We start from the raw sequence: 21,358 nt of genomic DNA on the forward strand, positions 1-21,358 counted from the left end.
GTTTCCTCCACTGCCACCTGACTTGCAGCTCCTTGAGTCTGGGCTGGCCTGTGATTCCTTTGTTCAGGAGAATTGTGGGAGAACAAATACTGGGCCACATTCCAGTCCAGGACTCATGAGGCTTTGCTGTTTCCACTTTCTCTCTTGGAACCCTCTGAGAGTCAGCCACATATGAGGTGAGACATGTGATGAACTGCTGCAGACACCATGAGTCCATGGCTGTGGCATAGATTTTAAAGAAGTGAGGTTGGGGGGGGGTGCATTTTCAGTCTGAAGGAAATGGTTCTCATAGCAGAATCTGCTGCTGAATTTATTGCTGAATACCAAACACTGCTTTTCAATCCTCTTTTGTGTAAACTATATGAGACACAAATATCAAATTTTTCTTTCTCATAGCAGCTCACAAGATCAAGGCACCCATGCCCCTTTGCTCTGTGAGTTCATTTTGGAAACCACTCATCTTGCTTACTTTGTTTTCTTGTCTAGTTGCATGGGCTAGCATTGTTACCGCTATGCTTTTCACATCAATCAAGATTAAGGCAAACTGAAAGATTCTGGAACCTGGAATCATAAAAAAACAAGATACTGGTGCTCCCAGTTGTATAAAATCATCTCTCAAACATCCTCTAAGGATAGGGGAGGGGGGCAACAGATAAGGCTTGGAAAACTACAGGATCCTACTAAAAAGGTATTTGGCTTTTCTGTCCACACCTCTTAGAAGTGTCATTCATTCTGAAAAGATTGATTGGCAAATTCACATGGGGCTTGATGGAGCAAGAAAACTGCAAAACTATACATCCTTCTTTTCCTCCTTTTTTCTTCCTCTAGGCCCTGAAGGGAACTTTGTGAGAGAGCAAAGAAAGAAGCCTAAACATTGACCAACCTGTAAAACATCACCCTCTGAGTTCTATTGTTATTAATTCTTTTCCAGTCAAATCTCTTGATATTTTTGGGATCATATGCCATCTACAAATAACCTTATCTCTTTCTTTACAATGTTGACATATCTATTTCTTTTTTTTCTGGTCTGATTGCATAGGCTAATATTGCTAAAAAGTGTTTCACAGCAGTGTTGATAGTGGGCATCCCTGTCTTGTTTAAGGAGGAGTCTTTTGTCATTGAATATGATGCTGGCTTGAGATAATCAATCACTTATTGGGAACACTCCTGTGAGACTGTCTGGCCTACCTGTATAAGTTCTGTGTCTGAGCAAACACCTCAGCCTCTGAAACAAAGGTGCTCACACAGTCGGTTGGAAGAAGGGACTCCCAGAGCACCAGGGAAAGGGCCAAGGGAAGCTGGTACTCACCATCTTTCCAGATCTCTGCCGTCAGCCGATCTGTGCTCTGGTGCAGCAGGGCTGCAACGTTATCATTCAAGGGGTCCATGTTTTTCATCAGCCACTCATTGGCCTTGTAGTCAACCTGCATGAAGTCAGGTGTTGGAAGGTGGTGAACTTGCAGGTTCAAGGGCTCTGCTGATTTCCCAAGGCGCCTGGTGGAAGTTCTGACTCCAGCTCTGGGGCTCACCATGGGAGAGAGCATGGTGCCACCTTGTGTCCATATCTTAAACTGCACCCTCCAGCAGCACAACCCCTCTCCCTTTACTTCCCTATCCCCTCTGAACTCCTCCACCAATACTTTCTTCCTTACTTATTCTACTCCAGATACACTGGCTTCTGAACAGACACAGTTTCCTCCAATGTATCACCTCATTTCCACCTCAAGGTTTTTACCTGGGATCCTGACATCCCCGCCACCTGGGATGCCCTCGCCATGGGTTTTCCCACAGATGACCGCTTGGGAGAATTTAGAGTTTGGTTTTGAGGCTCCCACAGAGTAACAGTCTTGACCACAACTCCCTGCACCAGTTCTTCCCACCAGACAGGGGTTTCTGGAGTCCAGGTCTGGGTCTGACTCAGCCCAGCACAGGGCTGGGCACACAGGAAGTTTTAGAAAATGTCTGGGAAACAGCGCCATACACAGGACACATGAGCTTCTGCCTCCCAGCCATTGTGCGTGCTGTTCCCTCCACCTGCAGAACCCTTCCCACCCTTCCCCCTCCTTTCTGGCACCTGTTACGTATCATTTAGACCACAGTTTGCAGGCCAAATTGGGACTGCCACCTCTCTTTGTAAATAAAGTTTTATTGGAATAGAGCCTTCATTTATATATTCATTTGTGTATTACCTGCGGCTCCCTCCATACCGCAATGGCAGAATTGAATAGTTGTAGCAGACAGAATCTGGCTCACAGAAAGGAAACATTTTATAAAAAATGTTTGCTGCCTCTTGATTTAGATTTCAGATCAAGCATTACTCTCCTCTGTGAAACCTTCCCTGGTATTCCTCCTTTGGGCTTTGACTTTGATACTATCCTTAGCTGCCCCTATTAAAGCACCTCTCAGCTTCATGTTATATTTGACAACCTTTCAGATAAGGAACTTTTGTAAGGACAGAAACCATGTCTGACTTGGGTCCCCAACTTTGCTCAGCACAGGTCTGAGCATACAAAGACACAAGTTTGCAGAATGAGTGGGTAAAATATACTTTGTTCTCTTCATGGTGAACTCCTATCCATCCCTCAAAACCTACTGCAAATATCCCCTCCATGAGGAAGCCTTTGTTGACTTCATCAGAGTTCTCACTCCTTCTTGTGCTTCCCTAGCCCCTTCCCTGGCTGTATCCTGTCCAGTGGACATCCGGTGGCCCCTGCTTTTGCTCTGCAGCTCCCATACTTCTGTAGCCAAGTGGTCCCCATATGTACCCAACAGGCCCCAAGGCTGGCCCCAGCCCCTACCTTGCCCGCATAGTGCAAGACGCTGAAGTCAGCCTGGTCTCGCAGGTTCCTTGGCCGCTGGAACTTGGGGTGGCCACCCTGCTCCTGGGCCACCTTCTCTACGAAGGACTTGTCGGTGGCTTTTGGGAACCAGCACTCCTCGTCCAGCAGGGCCAGGAGTCCAGGGGGGTTGGCCTGACCATTGACAGGAAGGGGCGACTAAGTCAGATCTCCAAATATTGGACACTTAGGTTGTAGCTAATTTTTAGTTCTTATAAATGACACTTGGACATAGAACTAAACATGAGGCCCTAGCAGGTAGCTCAGCTGGTTAGAGCAGTGGTCCCTAACCCCTGGGCCACGGACTGGTATCGGTCCGTGGGCCATTTGGTACCGGTCCACAGAGAAAGAATAAATAACTTACATTATTTCTGTTTTATTTATATGTAAGTCTGAACGCTGTTTTATTTTAAAAAAATGACAGCCTGACCTGTGGTGGCGCAGTGGATAAAGCGTCGACCTGGAAATGCTGAGGTTGCCGGTTCAAAACCCTAGGCTTGCCTGGTCAAGGCACATATGGGAGTTGATGCTTCCAGCTCCTTCCCCCTTCTCTCTCTGTCTCTCTCTCCTCTCTCTCCCTCTTTCTCTCCTCTCTAAAAATGAATAAATAAATTAAAAAAAAAATTTAAAAAAATGACAGATTCCCTCTGTTACATCCGTCTAAGATTCACTCTTGACGGTTGTCTCGGTCACGTGATACATTTATCCGTCCCACCGTAAAGGCCGGTCCCTGAAAATATTTTCTGACATTAAACCGGTCTGTGGCCCAAAAAAGGTTGGGGACCACTGGGTTAGAGCATTGTCTCCATATGCCAAGGTTGAGGGTTCAATCCCCAGTCAGGGTACATACAAGAATCAACAGATGAATACATAAATTAGTGGAACAACAAATCGATCTCTCTCTCTCTCTCTCTCCCCCGCCTCCCTTCCACTCTCTAAAATCAATAAATAATTAAAAAAAAAACAACCAAAAAACATGAGAATAATAGCTACAGTTACATCCCTGTGATTGAAGCCAGGCCCTGTGGCAGGCACATTGGAGGTCCTACTCATCTGGTGGCCACACACATCTACGTCACTTTCTCTGTCTAGCTGATGAGAGGCCTGAGGCCAGCAGGGCGAGGAGCTGGACCATGGACATGAGGGTGGGGGTGGAAGTGGGCATGGGTGGCGCGGCGGCAGAAGCCTGGGCTTCACTCACCGGCCGCTCGATAAGGTCAATGCAGGGCTGCAGGTCGAGGCCAAAGTCGAGGAAGGTCCAGGGGATGCCCTCACGCTGGTACTCCTCCTGCTCCAGCACGAACATGGTGTGGTTGAAGAGCTGCTGCAGCTTCTCGTTGGTGTAGTTGATGCACAGCTGCTCAAAGGAGTTCAGCTGTAGGGAATGAGGGGACACGTGAGACAGGGGACAGGGCCTAGAGAGAGGGGACAGGGACCCAGAGAGAAGGGGACAGGGACCCGGAGAGAGGGGGACAGGGGCCAAAGAGAGGGGACAGGGACTCAGAGAGAGGGGAACAGGGCCCAGAGAGAGGGGGACAGGGCCCAGAGAGAGGGGGACAGGGCAGGGTGATGGAGCCCTCAGGTCCCAACTGGGCACAACACGCAGACCTGGAAGATCTCGAAGCCAGCAATGTCCAGGATGCCCAGGAACGAGGCGCCCTGGCGCGGGCTGCGGTCCAGGGCACGGTTGAGGCGCAGGACCAGCCAGCGGAAGAGGCGCTCATAGGTGGCCTTGGCCAGAGCTTCCAGTGCGAAGTCAGCCTGCATGAGGGACAGGGTGCACAGTGAGGGCCCAGCCTGCACATCAGTGGCCCCAGCCTGTCCTCTGGGGCCAGCAAGGAGACCCTGGGCCACCCATGGTTCAAGAATGATGACCCTAACAACAGCCAATTGTCCCTCAAGCCCTGCTGTGCTCTAGGCACTGTGTGAAGCACTCTGAGCTTATCAGTTCATTAATTCTCCCCCTACCCCTTGAACCAATTGGACAGCATAATAGTTAAGACGGTAGATTCTGGAGCCTGCCAAGCAGGGTTTGAATCCTGGCTCTGCCAGTTAAGAGGCTGTGTTACCTCAGGCATGTGAATAAACCTCTCTGTGCCTCAATTTCTTCACCAGTAAAATGGATTCTAAGAGTACCTCAGCTGAGAGTGGAATCATGATCAGTGTGGTCTCCAGTCTCTGGTCCTTGTCTCCCCCACTGTGTCCTCTTTATCCAAGTGCCCTGAGAATCCAGCCTGGGGCAGGCAGAGGCCTCGGCCCAAGCCTGGATTCTGAAAACCTCTAGCCTATATTTACTTTCCACTCCTGCCATTGCCAGCCTGGTCTGAGCCCTACTGTCATTTGTTTGGACTATGGCAGCAGCCTCTTTGTGACCCCTTGCTACCACCTGTGCCCCTGGACTCAATTCTCCATATAGAAGATAAGGGGAACTCTATAAAAAACAAACTGAATTGAACTGCTCCTTGGCTTAAACCCTCACTGGCCCCCTGCTGCACTCTGAATAAAATTTACCTCCTCACTGTGGCCCCTAAGACCTTGTATTATCTGTCCCCTCCCAACCTCTCTGCCTGAAGCTTCAATCATCTCCTTCCCCACTCTCTAGCCTCACTGACCTTAATGTTCCCAACCTGCCAAACTTGTTTCAACCGTAGGGCCTTTACACAAGCTGTTCTCTCTGCCTTTAACTGTCTAGGTCTTAATTTGAACATTACTTCCTTAGTGAGTACCTTCCTGACCACCTTAACCCTCTCCTTCATAGAAGGCATCGCTGTCTACAAGTATCCTGTTTATCTTTTATTATCTGTTTTCCTTCTACAGCCTGAGCTCCATGAGGTCATGTCTTTGTTTCCATTACTGCTTTTATTCCCAGTACCTAGATCAGAGCCAGTAACTGAGCAGACACTCAGCAAGTTTGTTGAGTGAGTGAGGAAAAATGGCACAAGCCACTTAAAGACCCAGGACCTAGGCACCAGGTTTGCCCCACGTCTGCCCTCTGCCAGCACTGCCCACCTGCTCCTTGGTCTGCGCTTTCTGCACGTAGTCTCGGCCAACTTTGATGCGAGGCGTGAGCAGGGCGCGGGAGAAGTCCGTTACCCCCAGTCCCAGCAGGCGGCAGAGCTTCTGGGCAGCTGAGGACGACAGGAACCAAGATCGGTTCAACACTGGAAGCGGCACCGCCCCCACTGTTGGGGGAACAGGAACGACCCAGCCTTTCCCACTAGAGGCATCACAGGCCCTAAAAGTGTGCGTGTTCCGTGGCCCAGCTGTTCTCTTCCTGGACCCCTGACTTTATAATCAGGAATGAGGGCTCTTTTCAGGTAGAGGGAAATGGAATGTGAAGTGTGATTTCATTTCTGTGACAATCATTTCCACATGGATACAGACACAGAACAGAACCCAGAGAGAAATACTTCAAAATGTTCGCGGTAAATACCTCTCAGGAGTATGATTATGGGTAATTCCCCTGCCTTTATATTGCTCTGTCTGTCAGGATTTCCCCCATCCAGCTTGTATTATTTTGTAATAATAAAGAAGCAGAGCTATTCCCATTTTGATTAAAAAAAAAAAAAGAATACCAACTATAATTCTGCTTTTGAAAAGCACAGAGGCCAGGAGGAGATATGCCCAACCAGATAGCAGGTCTCTCGGAGGAGCTGGGATGGCCGGGGACCCTGCCGTCCCCACCCAGGGGCAGCCTGCGTTGTTCAGACTTTCAGCAGGGATGACAGTGTTTATAATCAGAAAGGTGGAAGAATGCTATTTCAGTAAAGACGCAGCAAAGGGCAGGAAATCAGGGCAGCCCAGCTGGGGAGGGGTGCTCTGTGAGCAGGATAAGGACCGCAGGGTCCCGTGGGTGGTGGCAGGCCAGGGGTGTCACCTGTGTTGTCAGGCATGGAGGCCTGATCAGTGTTGCGTTCTCTCTTCAGGATGATGTTGCCGAACTGGAGAACCGCTGAGACCATCCGCAGCATGGCTGGGGGTGACAGAGAGAGATTGCTGTGGCTCCAGACCCTGTCAGTGCTCTTAACTAGCCTTTTAGAGACCTAGCTTCAAAAACCCTGTGTCACTTTACACCACCACCCTGGGCTCAACATCCACCACCTATGGCACTGTGTAGGTCTGAAAACACATGAACGGATAAGTGAATTCTGTACTTTGTGTTTGAGGTTCGCTGTATCACCACCATTTGGGGTCTGCTCACGTCTGCTTTATAAAGGAATGCTTACAAGATTTTTGAGGCAGGGAGAGAGAGACAAAGAGACAGGAAGATCAAGCTGTTCCCATATGTGCCCTGACCAGGGATCAAACCAGCAGCCTTGTTGCTTCCGGACGACTCTCTAACATACTGAGCTAACCCACCAGGGCCATGATGCCTATAAGTTTTTGTTTTGTTTTTTACAGAGACAGAGAGAGAGAGTCAGAGAGAGGGACAGACAGACAGGAATGAAGAGAGATGAGAAGCATTAATCATCAGTTTTTTGGGGTGACACCATAGTTGTTCATTGATTGCTTTCTCATATGTGCCTTGACCGTGGGCCTTCAGCAGACCGAGTAACCCCTTGCTCGAGCCAGCAACCTTGGGTCCAAGCTGGTGAGCTTTGCTCAAACCAGATGAGCCCATGCTCAAGCTGGCGACCTTGAGGTTTCGAACCTGGGTCCTCTGTGTCCCAGTCTAATGCTCCATCCACTGTGCCACTGCCCGGTCAGGTGATGCCTATAAGATTTTAAAGGACTTAGAGAAAAGAATGGGTGATAGGGAAAGATTTCTAAAATACCTAGTGAAAGATGAGAGGCACAGAAGGATGTATATAGTGTACTCTGTGTACAAAGACAGAAAATAGAAAGTATAGTGTATTCCAGTGATTTGCAATAATGTTCTACGGAGTCACTAAAAATACCAAAATAGTGGCTGCCAGCGGATGCTCCTAAGGGGAAATACTGGGTTCGGTTCCTGCGAGTCTCTGGTCACAACATTTTTACCAACTCATTAGTACATCACTTGGTTTTATGTGTGTTTCTGTTTAAAGACACCTTATTAATGTACAGGGTAGGGCAAAAGTAGGTTTACAGCTGTTGTTATGGAAAACAATAATTAATAAATAATAACACAAGAAAAAACTCTGTGTTTCATGTACCCACAACAGCAAATCTATTTTTGCCCCTCCTCACATGCCCCATATGTTGTTGCTTCATTCACACTGAATTCATGGCCAACAACAGTATAACACCTGCCTGATGGAAGCTAATCTAACACATGTATTTTCCCCATAAGGCATGTCCCAGCCCTCTTGTGCTTAGGAATGCTAGCCAGCACTCCCACACTATGCCTGGAAGACATTATAGACCAGGGATCCCCAAACTTTTTACACAGGGGGCCAGTTCACTGTCCCTCAGACCGTTGGAGGGCCGGACTACAAAAAAAACTATGAACAAATCCCTATGCACACTGCACATATCTTATTTTAAAGTAAAAAAACAAAATGGGAAGAAATCAGACCGTTGGAGGGCCGGACTACAAAAAAAACTATGAACAAATCCCTATGCACACTGCACATATCTTATTTTAAAGTAAAAAAACAAAATGGGAAGAAATACAATATTTAAAATAACAAACAAGTAAATTTAAATCAACAAACTGACTAGTATTTCAATGGGAACTATGCTCCTCCACTGACCACCTATGAAAGAGGTGCCCCTTCCAGAAGTGCGGCAGGGGCCAGATAAATGGCCTCAGGGGGCCGCATGTGGCCCGTGGGCCGTAGTTTGGGGACCTCTGTTATAGACAGTGAACTCACTACCACCACCAATGACACAAAAAGTACAAAAACGCTAAACACTCAATAGACCACAAAAGTACACTGGTTTACAATATGAGAGTGGAGGAAGCAAGAAGGCAGGGCATCGCCCGCTGGACCTCAGTGAGTGTGCCCTGGGCAACTTAGGAGTTTTCACCCCTCTGTGAAGGACCATGATGACCACAAACACACCAGGAGTATCGGTTCGGGGATTATAAATAAATGTGCATAGGGGAATCCACAAATGCAGAAACTGTGAATGATGGTGTGCAGATGGTCCCCAACTTACAAGGGTTTGAACTGCGATTTTTCAAATCTACATTGGTGCGAAACTGACTCACCTGCAGTAGAAACCATACTCCAAATTTTGAATTTTGATTTTTTCCCACGAGCCAACTCCCAGCCAGTCACGTGATCACCAGGGTAAACAGCCAATACTCTACAGTGTGTTGTGTTGCCTAAGTTTTTTGGATAGCGTACTTTGTGTTTTCATGTCCCATCTGTGTCTCCTAATTCTGATGAGAAGAGGAAGGTGATCACCCCCCCTTCTTTTAAATTACTATTTTAGCCTGGGCTCTGGTGGCGCAGAGGATAGAGTGTCGCCCTGGAACACTGAGGTTGCTGGTTCAAGTCCCTGGGCTTGCCTGGTCAAAGCACATATAACAAGCAAGCAATGGACAATAAAGTGAAACAACTATGAGTTGATAGTTCTCACTACTGGCCCTCTTCTCTCTGTAAACTCAATAAATAAAATCTTGAAATTGATATTTTAGAGAGAGAGGAAGGGGGGGGAGAGAGATAGAGAAACATCAATTTGTTGTTCCACTTATTTATGTATTCACGGTTGATTCTTCTATGTGACCTGACTGGGGAGGAAACCCACACTGCGGCACACTGGGACAACACTCTAACCAACTGAGCTACCTGGCCAGGATGAAGGCAATCACTCTTGAGATGAAACTCAAATAATTGCTCAATATAAAGGCAACAAGCCATAACTACATAAATTACAGGAGGTAGTCGACACTATTATAAAACAGGCTTTATGTTAGATGATTTTGCCCAACTATAGGCTAATGTGTTTTGAGCACATTTAAGATTAGCTAGGCTAACTAAGCTATGGTGTTCAGTAGCTTAGGTGTGTTAAATGCATTTTTTACTCATGACATTTTCAACTTAACATGGGCTTATCAGGAGGTAATCCCATGCTAAGTCTAAGAGCACCTGATTTGCTTGTCTTTGCAGAGCTTCTAGAAAGTGTGTCAAAAGTGGGCAATGCTGCCCCTAATGTACGTCTCAGGAATGTGTAGGGTTTGGTTGATGTAAAGGTGGGGGCGGTCACTGAGGCAACATGAGGGGTGTTTCTGGATGTCACAGGGAGTGGGTAGTTGGGGACGGGAAGCAGAGGATTGCCTATATCCTGTGTAACTCCTAAACGCCCCAATGGACAGTCACATCTGTGAAATAATGGTTGATAATGACCTGACACTAATCCCAACTGCTTTCCGTATAAACACAAAAGTATTTGATTTTAACACACAGTGAATTTTCCAGGAGGGCAGCCACTGTGTGTAATCCGAGGAAAGATCACTGCTGGTTTTGTTCAGTTTTATTTAGATTTGGTCAGCATTTCAGAACCCTCTGGCTTCCAACAGCAAAGCTGCGGGGCGTGGAATGCGCCTGCGCCAGACTGGGTCTCCGTCTGCTGCTCTCCCGCTGATGCGCGGACCATGGCAGGCACCCAGCCACCTCGGCAGCCACCAGCTGTCAGATCTGGGACACATTTCAGGATATATGGATTGAAATGGGCACTGGGTTTTTGTTTCTGTTTTTAACTTTCTCCGTGCCAGGTCTTGTTTCAAAAACGTACAAAAAACCCCCACCTCATTTAACCTTCATAACAACTCAAGGAGACAAGACCTGCAACAGCATTTTACAGATGAGAAACTGAGTACAATCTCCATTTGCAAGATGGGGAAACCGAGGCACATCGGGTAAGGAACTTGCCTAGGACTGCCCAGCTTTTAAGTGGCAGACCTGAGATTCAAACCCGGGTGATCTGACCCAAAGATCTGTGTTTCCCTTTTCCACCCTCTTTTAGCATAAAATTCAAACGCAAACAAGTACCTAGAGAGCACACATACAGAAAAGCGCGCAAATCAGACACATCCTGCTCTATAGAGTCTATGTCTCTTTACAAAGAGAAGGCACCCAGGTGACAGCCCCCCTCAGACGCCCCCTGCTGGCTACTCAGGGAACACGGATGATTTCACAAACCAGGGCTGCGTGGAAGAAGCCAGACACGGGAAGTGTGGGTACTGTAGGGGTCTATTTGTACCAAATTAAAGAACAGGCGACACAACTTAGTGCTGTTAGATGCCAGAATTCAAGGGGGTGCTGGTGATGGGTTAGGGGGCATCAAGGTGCATGTTATAAGGGGCGTTCACTTTGCAGAAGTCCCAAGCAAGATGCTTACGGCCCATGCACATTTTTTTGGCATCTGTGCCACACTTCTTTGCAGTTTACTTAGAAAAAGGGTGATGAAAGAGTTGGGAGGGTGTACTATCACGGATATTCCTGCCAAAAATGCATAACCTGAATCTAATCGCGAGGAAACACACCCAAGTTTGAGACAAACAACTGGTCTGTAATCTTCCAAAGTGTCAAGGTCATGAACGATAAAGACAGACTCAGGAAAGTTCCAGAAGGACAGAGTAAGATGGGGTGGCAGCGTGCGATCCCAGAGTGAGGAAGTGTGTGTGTGTGTGTGTGTGTGTGTGTGTGTGTGTAACTTTTATTTTATTTTTTTGCTGCAAAGGACATTATTGGGAAAATTGGCATAAGGTCAATGAAAAAAATTTTGTTATAAAGGACATTATTGGGATAATATGGTTTTTGGATTAGATAATAGTATTATTAATCACAGCAATGTTGAATTCATGATGAGAATACTGTGCTATGATTGTGGCATAGAATGTTGTCAGGAAATACACATTGACAGATTCAGGGGGTGGTAGCTGAACAATGGCCCACTAAAGATGCTCACATCCGGCCCTGGCCGGTTGGCTCAGTGGTAGAGAGCATTGGCCTGGCGTGCAGAAGTCCCAGGTTCGATTCCCGGCCAGGGAACACAGGAGAGGCGCCCATCTGCTTCTCCACCTCTCCCCCTCTCCTTCCTCTCTGTCTCTCTCTTCCCCTCCCACAGCTAAGGCTCCATTGGAGCAAAGATGGCCCGGGTGCTGGGGATGGCTCTGTAGCCTCTGCCTCAGGCACTAGAGTGGCTCTGGTCGCAACACAGCGACGCCTAGGATGGGCTGAGCATCGCCCCCTGGTGGGCAGAGCATCGCCCCTGGTAGGCGTGCTGGGTGGATCCTGGTCGGGCGCATGCGAGAGTCTGTCTGACTGTCTCTCCCCATTTCCAGCTTCAGAAAAATACAAAAAAAAAAAAAAAAAGATGCTCACATCCGAATTCCCCGGACCTGTGAAGGTTACCTCGCAGAGCAAATGGACTTCACTGATATAATTAAATTAAGGGTTGTGAGATGGGAAATTATCCTAGATTATCCAGGTAGGCTCTGAATGTAATCATAAGGGTCCTTAAAAATGGGAGAAGTCATGTGAGCAGAGGTTAGAGTTATGCTCTTTGAAGACAGTGGAAGGGGCCATAAGCCAAGGACTGTGGGCAGCCTCTGGCAGCTGGAAAAGGCAAGAAAACGGATTTTTCCCTCCAACCTCCAGAAGGGACCAGTCCTGGTGACACCCTGATTTTAGCCCAGTAAGACTGATCTTGGAATTCCAACTCCAGAACTGTAAGAGAATAAATGTGTATTGTTTTAAACTACTGAATTTATGGTCATTTGTGACAGAGGCCATAGAAAACTAATACAAAGGATAAAGGGCACCTCATCTAAACCCTTATTCTCAAGCAGCTCAGGAAAATAATTAGAAAGATAAGAGAGGATAAAGCAAATGTAGCAATTGAGGGCTCTGGAGAAGAGCATGTGACAATTTCCTGTATTCTTATTTTTTCTGCAACTTTTCTGTAAATCTGAAATTATTCAAACTAAAAAGGTTTTTTTAAAAACAAAACAAAATCCTGAAGCCTGACCAGGTGATGGCGCAATGGATAGAGCATTGGCCTGGGACACGGAGGACCCAGGTTCGAAACCCTGAGGTTGCCAGCTTGAGCACGGGCTCATCTGGCTTGAGTGCAGGGTTACTGGCTTGAAGCCCAAGCTCGCTGGCTTGAGCAAGGGGTCACTCACTCTGCTGTAGCCTCCCGGTCAAGGCACATATGAAAAAGTAATCAATGAACAATTAAGGAGCCGCAACAAAGAATTGATGCTTCTCATCTCTCTCCTTTCCTGTCTGTCTGTCCCTGTCTATCCCTCTCTCTGTCTCTGTCACTAAAAAAACAAACAAAAAAAAGTCCCCCTGAAAACAAAAGGGGGTACAATTGGCTTGATTGTTTTGAGAGGCCTTGCTCTGAAGGACACATAAAAAACTGCTCACAGAGATGGCCTCCTGGGAGCTGGAGACACGTAAATGATTATATACCCTTTACTCTTTTTGAGTTTCATGCCTTTTGAAATGTGAGACCTAGCACAGAAAAAAAATCACTGTTAAAAAGTACATTGTTTTCGGAATCAGATAGTGAGATTGTAGTGGTGATTGCACAGACTTGTGACTACACTACAAACTAAATTTTACACTTTACTATGGCAAATTTTATGGTACATAAATACTACCTCAAAAAAACTTTTTTGGTATAGTTTGCAAGTACATGCTGGGTGTGCAACAAATATTAAAATGTTTTTAAGAGATCATTTTTATTTATTTTTTAAGATTTTATTTATTCATTTTAGGGGGGGGAGAAAGGGGGAAAAGCAGGAAGCATCAACTCCCATATGTGCATTGACCAGGCAAGCCCAGGGTTGTGAACCAGCGACTTCAGTGTTCCAAGTCGACGCTTTAACCACTGCACCACCACAGGTCAGGCAACAAATATTAATTTCTCCTCTCTGTCTCCCCTGAAATCATAACTCCTTGTGGAAAATGTCTGTTCCTTACCCCTCTCCTAACTGTGTACTCTGCGTATAGTAAGCAATCTAAAATGTTTTTGTGAATGAATGTTAGCTTGACAGTTTCCAGGGGAGAATTTCTTGCACATTCCCCACTGCCTGTGGGATGCAATCTAACCCTTTATCAGGGTCTTCGGCGCCCTGTTTCTGACCCTACCATGCCCTCCAGCCAGGGGTCCCCTCTCTGACTCCAACCAGCCACATCAGCCTCTCAGCTGCTCCAGCAGGAGACACTCTTTCCTTCTTGCCTCCAGGCCGTTCCGTCCCCCACCATGCCTTTTCTGCACCACCTACACCTGGTCAATTCCTGCTCGACTATAAGGGTGCAGCCAAGCTCGTGTCTTCCTAACCCTTCCCCTTCCCCAGGCTGTCAGAACTCTGCCACATCAAGTCACTTTTCCACAGGCTCAACTTAATCCACTGGTGTGATTTGCAGCTCCTGGGTCTGAGTGCTCCACAGGTCATGGGCTCATTCTGTCCTGGTCACTGCTGGCTCCACCCAGACCCACAGATTCCCTCACGTGTTAAGTAAATTGATTTTTATTTGTTTGTTTGTTTAAGCAAGAGACAGACAGACAGACAGGAAGGGAGAGAGGTGAGAAGCATCAACTCATAGGTGCAGCACTTTTTAGTTGTTCATTGATTGCTTCTCATATGTGCCTTGACAGGGTGGGGTGGGCAGCTGAGCCAGTGACCCCTTGCTCAAGCCAGATGAGCCTGAGCTCAAGCCAGCAACCTCGGGGTTTCTAACCTGGGACCTCAGCATCCCAGGTCAGTGCTCTATCCACTGTGCCACCACCGGTCAGGCGAATTCATATATTAATGAATTCATATATAACTGGCAGAGTCAACTAAGAGAGGACACATTAGAGAATGGCAGGTGTTTGCTGTGACCTTGGGTGAGCAGGTGGCCTCCCAGGCTTCAGTTTCCCTGACTGCTTAACAAGAGGGGCTAGGCTCAGCAGTCTCTGGTTCTGCCCATCTAGGGCCTGAGGGCTAGGTGGATGGGGACAGCAGAGGGTCTGAGAGGGGAGAGGCCCCCCCAAAGATAAATAAATAAGGACATCATCTTAGAGGCGCAATGGCACCACCTCCCCTGACAAACTGAATGAACATTCTGTCCTTAATGTCTGCTCAGACACAGCCCAGACTGAGTTCACCCCCAACAATCCCCCCTCCCCACTGTGGCCTTTAAAATGGTTTTTTCAGTTGGCTCAGGAACCTGCCTTGGTGCCAAGCACCCAGATGAATCTGACGCCTGAGCAGTTGGCAGTTAGCTCTCGCTGGTGACTTCTGACCAGCCGATCCAAGCCAGCCCCCGCCTGCAGAGGCCTGGGGCCAACGACACCCATTGCCTGACGTGAATGGGAGCCCGCCTCACTGCAGGCCAGGCTGCCCACTCAACCTCTCAGGGTGGTGTTTAATGCGCCAGTGCAGGCGGAGGGACGAGGGAGGTCCTGCCTGGACTGGCCCTCAGCGCTCTGCTGCCCTGGGATTCCCAAGGGCAACTCAGAGGTGCCCACCTGCCTAGGTGGGGAGGATCCGGGGCAGGTCTGTGAGTCACACCCAGGGGTCCACTACCTCCTGATGAGCTGGGGTGAGTCTCCATCAGATGCTCCACCTCCCTGGACCTCTGTCTCCTTTTCTCAAAATAAGTGTTTATGAAAAGGTGATCCGCTGGCTTCACTCCTTGTAAGTGAAACACAAAATCAACTATAATAAGACTCCACCACACCAGTGAAAGCTAGAAAGCTCACAAAGGTTGTGCAGCCTAGCGTGTGGGTGGAAGAAACAGAGGTTTGGGGAAATGGGAAAGGAGCGCCACCTTCTGGACAGCGATGAGGTTGATTCTCTACAATCAAAATTCACGGAGGGGGGCGGGGTACCTGAGGCAGTGGTGAAACCCAAAGTCATGAGTGGGTAATTGTTGGATCTGATGGTAGGTGCCCAGGGGGTCATTACCTTCTACCCTCTATGTGCATACATATTTGAAATTTTTTCCATAATAAAAAGATAAAAATCAAAACTATTCAGCAATAAAAAGGAATGAAGCCCTAATACATGCTACCTCATGGATGAACCTTGAAACATGCCAGCCACAAAGGGCCTTGTGTCACGTGACTCCATTTATATAAAAGGTCCAGGATGGGCGGATCTAGAGACAGAAAGCTGATGAAAGGCTGTGGGCGGGTTGTGGAAGCCACCAGTTAGGCTCTTAGGCCACTGAAAATGCTCTAAAATTGATGGTGGTGAGGATACACAACTCTGTGAATGTACTAAAAGTTACTGAATTGTACACTCTAAATAGGTGAATGGTTTGATAATTGTATCTCAATAATGCTGATCAGGCAGTGGTGCAGTGGATAGAGCGTCAGACTGGGACACAGAGGATCCGGGTTCAAAACCCCAAGGTCGCCGGCTTGAGCACGGGCTCATCCAGCTTGAGAGTGGGGTCGCTGGCTTGAGCGTGGGATCATACACATGATCCCATGGTTGCTGGCTTGAGCCCAAGGTCACCGGCTTGAGTAAGGGGTCACTCGCTCTACTGAATCCCCCCCATCAAGGCACATATGAGAAAGTAATCAATGATCAAATAAGGAGCTGCAATGAAGAACTGATGCTTCTTATCTCTCTCCCTACCTGTCTGTCTGTTCCTGTCTGTCCCTATCTCTGTCTCTAAAAAAATTAAAATAATAATGCTATTACATTTTTAATCTGGATAAAAACAAAAACTGCACTTCTCCTTGGAGCCACCATTTCTTTCCTAAGAGTTGAGATTACAGCTCTGTTCACATATGAGCAGAGAGATCTACGTACAAGGATATTCACAGCATTTCTGGGGTCATTGCAATAACGTAGGATATCATCATCCTAAATGTCCATCTGCAAGGAAGAGTATTTGGATAAAAGACTCAAAGTTCATCTAAATGCTGGAAACACACAGCCACAAAAAGACTGAAGTTCACCTATACACACTATGGCAGAATCGTGGCCAAAATATATTGTTTGGTGGGAAGAATGGGGAACAAAGTCCCCGAGCACTGGGTGATGAGCTGACTAAGCCCAGTGCCCGCAGGATCCAGCGTGGGGCCTTGCTGTTGGCCCATCGCAGGTGGTCCTGGGAGGGAGGTCAGGAGGTGGGGTCCCCTGGAACAACCGCTGTGCAGGAGACTTTAAGTCAGTGAGAAATATTCTAATATCTGAATCACCAGGACAGCTGAGCATCAGCCATGCAGCTAGAGAGTGCCTGTCTTTATAGAAAAAAATAATGTCTAAAATAGTTCTTCTAGAAGGAGATGCAGGAAGCTTAACAGTGGGAAATTAGGGCTGGAGGAGAGCGGGTAATTTAGGAGACTTGGCCGTATTCACATGTCACTACATGCCATAGGTTGTGCCGGGAGGGTTATTTGAGGTGACACGTGTCAGGAGGCCAGGGGAACCTGAGGCCCCAGGCTGGGAGGCCCTGGTCCCCACCATCTGAATCTGTTTATCTGTTTGCCAGCTGCCCGAGGGGGGGTGGAGGCAGGCAGGTGGGGGCGTTGCGCAATGCGATTGGGAAAGCCAGCAGGGGTGGTCTGGGACCCTGTGTCAGTACACTCCAGGAGGCGGCCTGTTTGCAGCCCGGGTGGACGGCCAAGCTGGCACACAGTTTGCAGCCCTCCCAGTTGGGCTCTGGAGCCACCTGCAGTAGCTCCCAGGGCCTCCCACAGGGCCAGGGACCAGAGGAGAATGAGACGGCCCCACCCTGCTCAGCCCTGGAAATTGAGGTAATTCCCCACAGGATCAGGGGGAAAAAACTCAGTTAACCCAAACAGCAAAACAAATAAAAAAAGACTGAGGTCAACCTCTGTGTTCTTGTTACAGGTAGAATCGTGTCCCAGGATGAAGTCCTAACCCCCAAGATCCCTCAGAATGTGACCTTATTTGAGTACCAGGTCACGGCAGATGTAATTATTTCAGTTCAGATGAGGGCGTGCTGGTGGGCCCCTAATCCTGTAGGACAGGTGTGCTATGACAAGTGGGAATTGCACATCCAGGTGTGATACAGGGAGAACGCCGTGTGAACATAAAGGCAGAGATCAGGTGATGCTTCTCCAAGCCAAGGAACTGGGAAGGTTGCCAGGAAACCACCAGAAACCAAGAGGACGGATTCTTCCAGGACCGACCAACCCTGCCAACACCTTGAGCTCAGACTTCTCACCTCTAGAATTGGGACACAATCAATTTCCGCTGTGTGAGGGGCTCAGTGTGTGGTGCTTTGATATGGTGGCCCTAGTCAACAAATACCATACTGTGACAGGACTGTAGTCAAAACATAGTTTGGTGACAAGATCAGGGGCAGACCAACACAACACAGGGATGATCTGAGTATTTCACACCAGGGCCGCCCAGCCTACGCTGCACCCTCGTCTCAGCCTCCTCCTGATGTCCAGTCCTTCCTTCACATGGCCAAGCGCTGCCCTTGCCCTGCTCCCAACTCTCCTGTGGTCCCCAGTGCCCCTGCCTGCCTCTGCAGCTCTGTCCCCTGCTCCCCACGGTCACATACTAAACAGAAGTGGCAATCCCTCAAACCTGTCATGCCTTTCCTGCCTCGGGGCCTTTGCACTGGCTGTTCCCTTGCACTGGAATGTTCTTCTCCCGGTGGCATCAGTGCCCACTCCCTGAGCTCCCCCAGGCTTTTGCACAAACATCACCATCTCCATGGGCCCCTCCTGACTCCTTACTCAACACTGTACCTTCCTCCCCTCTCTGTTCCTTATTCCACATCCCTCTCTGGCACCCATCGCCTTCTCACAGACCACACAATTCCATTTCTCTGGATTGTAATCCTTATTCAGTCCGTCTCCCCGAGGCAGGAATGCTTATCGCTCTCATTTCCTGCTGTGGCCCCCCTGCACAGGGTCCGCACACAGTCCTTGCTCAATGAATGCTTGAGCAAACACACTGAAGAATGAATGACTAGCTCGCTCCCGCACCTGCCCACGCAGAGCCCACCCCCACACTTCGTGGGGCGCTGCGCTCACTCACAGGTGATTTCCTCATGGGTGAATCCCAGCACCCGCAGCGACTCCAGTGTCTCCTGGAAGAGCTCCCGCTCCTGGCCTGGAGAGGATGCCGGCCCGTTGGTGAGGAAGCGGTAGTGCGAGAATGGCTCCAGGAGAAGGTCGGCTGCAGGGGTAATGAGTGGAGGCCAAGGTCAAGGGCGAGCTGTGGAGTCGGACTCACACCCTGGCTTCCTCCAAGGCTACCCCAGATGAGTCCCTTCCCACAGGAACCGCAGTCTCCTCTGCTAAAGGAGTGAGGATCCTCTCCGCATGGGTTCAGCGGAAGGGCTGGGTGTGGAGTGGTGCTTAGTGTATACTAGGCGTTTAATCTTCCCTCCTTCCACAAGGGTTCTTGAGTCCTGGGACTGCCCGGAGCAGGTGGGAGCCACTGGCGGGCAGATGCCATGGGCCCAAGGGTGCCTGAGTTAGCAGATGCCATGGGCCAGCAGGGGCCAGCAGCAAAGGGCATGTGGGCTCAGAAGCCACTGTGAGCGGGAGCCCGGGTGGAGAGGGGCCAGGAGGAAGCCCAAGCTATGGAGTGGCAGGAGCCAGAATGAGAGCCACAGGGCAGCAGGACCGCGGTCCATAGCCAGCAGGCAGGAGGAGCGTGCGCAGGAGACAAGCAGCAGCTCAGACAGCAGCCAGAGTGGAGGGGAGCCGCGAAGCCACACAGACCAGGACCACGGGGACCCACGAGGCAGCGGGAGCCACGGCAAAGCTGGAGTCACACCCGCTGGAGTGAGCAGAAGAGAAGTGAGTGTGAATAAGAGCTACGTAGCCACATGGCCAGTGTGATCGGGACCCAGGAGGCGCCTGACCAGGCGGTGGCACAGTGGATAGGGCATTGAACTGGGACCCAGAAGTCCCAGGTTCGAAACCCCAAGGTTGCTGGCTTGAGCAAGGGGTCACTCATTCTGCTGGAGCCCCCTCATCAAGGCATATATAAGAAAGCATTCAATGAAAACTAAGGCACTACAAAGAAGAATTGATGCTTCTCATCTCTCTCCCTTCCTGTCTATCTGCCCCTATCTGTCCCTCTCTGTCTCTGTCACAAAATAATAATAATAATAATAATAATAATAATAAAAAGACCCAGGAGGCAGCAGGACTAGAGGGCAGCAGAATTTGCCAAGCAGCATGGGCAAGGGGGGTAGCCGGAGTCTGTTGGCAAAAGTTGTGACGCAGTAGAAATCAGGGGCAGTGGGACCCAGGAGGAGACAGAATCCACTATCCTGACGCTCACCAGTGTCTCCCGTTTCCTCTCCCGGGGCCTAGAGAAGCCAGGGGCCCACATGGCCCCCACCCATTCCCTGAGCAACAACACTGACCCTTGAGCTGCTCTCCCGCTCCGCCCAGCAGCTGGTAGAAGATATGGAAGCTGCACTCATCCTTGGCCTGACGGATGGCCCGCGACTTCTCCAGCAGGTCTGGGTGGAGGCGAGTCAAGGCACCACAGAAAAGGGGAGGGTGGGGACCCCTAACCCCCTAGATCCGTTCTTAACTCCCTGCTATCCCATAACACAGTGGAGTCCTTCACAGCTCAGGCCAGGGACTCTGCCACTAGCTAGATGAGTGGCCTTGAGCATGTTACTTAAGCACTTGTACCTCAGTTTCCTCATCTGTAAAAGGGACTTGCTCATAACACCCATCCATCAGTGAGTTGCTGTGAAGGTGAATGGGTTATAGGAAGAATATCTCCTGCCATCATTACTCTCTCAGCCTCAGTTTCCCTTGTATGGATATTGGGACTATTGGCTCCTCCATTCTAGGAAGGGACTCACATGACTCGTTCTTACTAAAAATCGGTGACACACCTTAGAGTGAATAAAACCCCCAATAACTCGTCTTCCCCTGCGTGACCCACGCTCATGGACCACGGAGCATCTAGAGTGCAGGACAGTCGTAACGCAGAGCCTTGCCCAAGACTGGCTGCAAACCAAGGTCCACTGACTTAGTGTTGGGGTCACTAGCTCGCTGGGCGAACGGGGAGGTGCAGAGGGAGAGGTCCCACGAGTCAGGGTGGGGTGGGAGAGAGGCACACACAACCTGTGGAACCCTGGGCACCCACAGCCCTGACCCTTGGTTTCCTCTTGCTAAATGGGATGAAGAGGGCGCCTGCCTCGCGGGCTCGGGGAGAGGAAGAGCCAAGATGACACGTGGAGAGCTCTCAGGATGGCGCGTCGGAAACACTCAAGACATGTCGGGTGTGCCAGGTTTCCTGAGTGAGTGCTTAAGGTGTCCCTCAAACCCAGTATCTCCGAAATGACACTTGATTTCTCCTTTGTCACCACCCTCATCTGCTCTACCTTCAGTACTGGTTGTCTCCATGAATGGCACCAGCAAACTCCCAATTGCCCAAGTCAAAACCTAGACTTCTCACCTAAGCCCTCACCCCATCAGACATAAGGGCTGAGGGGTCTGATTGGCCTGTGGGTGGCACCTGCCCGGGAGCACCAGTCGGTGGGCCGGTGATAGGCCCGGTGGCACAGGCGGGTTGGAGGGGGCAGGATGGGCACTGAGCTCAGAGCCCCACATGTGCAGGGAAGCAGTGGGCCTCAGGGACTGTGTGAAGCAGGATCTGGTGGCTGCGGGGGACACCA

The 21,358-nt window shown here is 49.3% G+C and overlaps 1 protein-coding gene across 5 annotated transcripts in view; it reads right to left on the bottom strand.

Annotated features, from left to right (window-relative positions):
• MYH14 (myosin heavy chain 14) overlaps positions 1-21,358 on the bottom strand; it is a 103,356-nt gene that overhangs the window by 49,657 nt on the left and 32,341 nt on the right. For all 5 annotated transcript variants that reach the window (XM_066271465.1, XM_066271464.1, XM_066271466.1 and 2 more), the window contains 8 exons: positions 20,087-20,185; positions 18,742-18,882; positions 6,715-6,810; positions 5,847-5,965; positions 4,446-4,598; positions 4,039-4,212; positions 2,799-2,972; positions 1,310-1,424 (listed from right to left, as the gene is read on the bottom strand). In XM_066271465.1, coding sequence (XP_066127562.1) covers positions 1,310-1,424; positions 2,799-2,972; positions 4,039-4,212; positions 4,446-4,598; positions 5,847-5,965; positions 6,715-6,810; positions 18,742-18,882; positions 20,087-20,185 — 1,071 coding nt within the window. The remainder of the gene's footprint in view (positions 1-1,309; positions 1,425-2,798; positions 2,973-4,038; positions 4,213-4,445; positions 4,599-5,846; positions 5,966-6,714; positions 6,811-18,741; positions 18,883-20,086; positions 20,186-21,358) is intronic.

The sequence above is a fragment of the Saccopteryx bilineata genome, chromosome 3 (genome assembly GCF_036850765.1).
Source record: "Saccopteryx bilineata isolate mSacBil1 chromosome 3, mSacBil1_pri_phased_curated, whole genome shotgun sequence".
Taxonomy (NCBI): Eukaryota; Metazoa; Chordata; class Mammalia; order Chiroptera; family Emballonuridae; genus Saccopteryx; species Saccopteryx bilineata.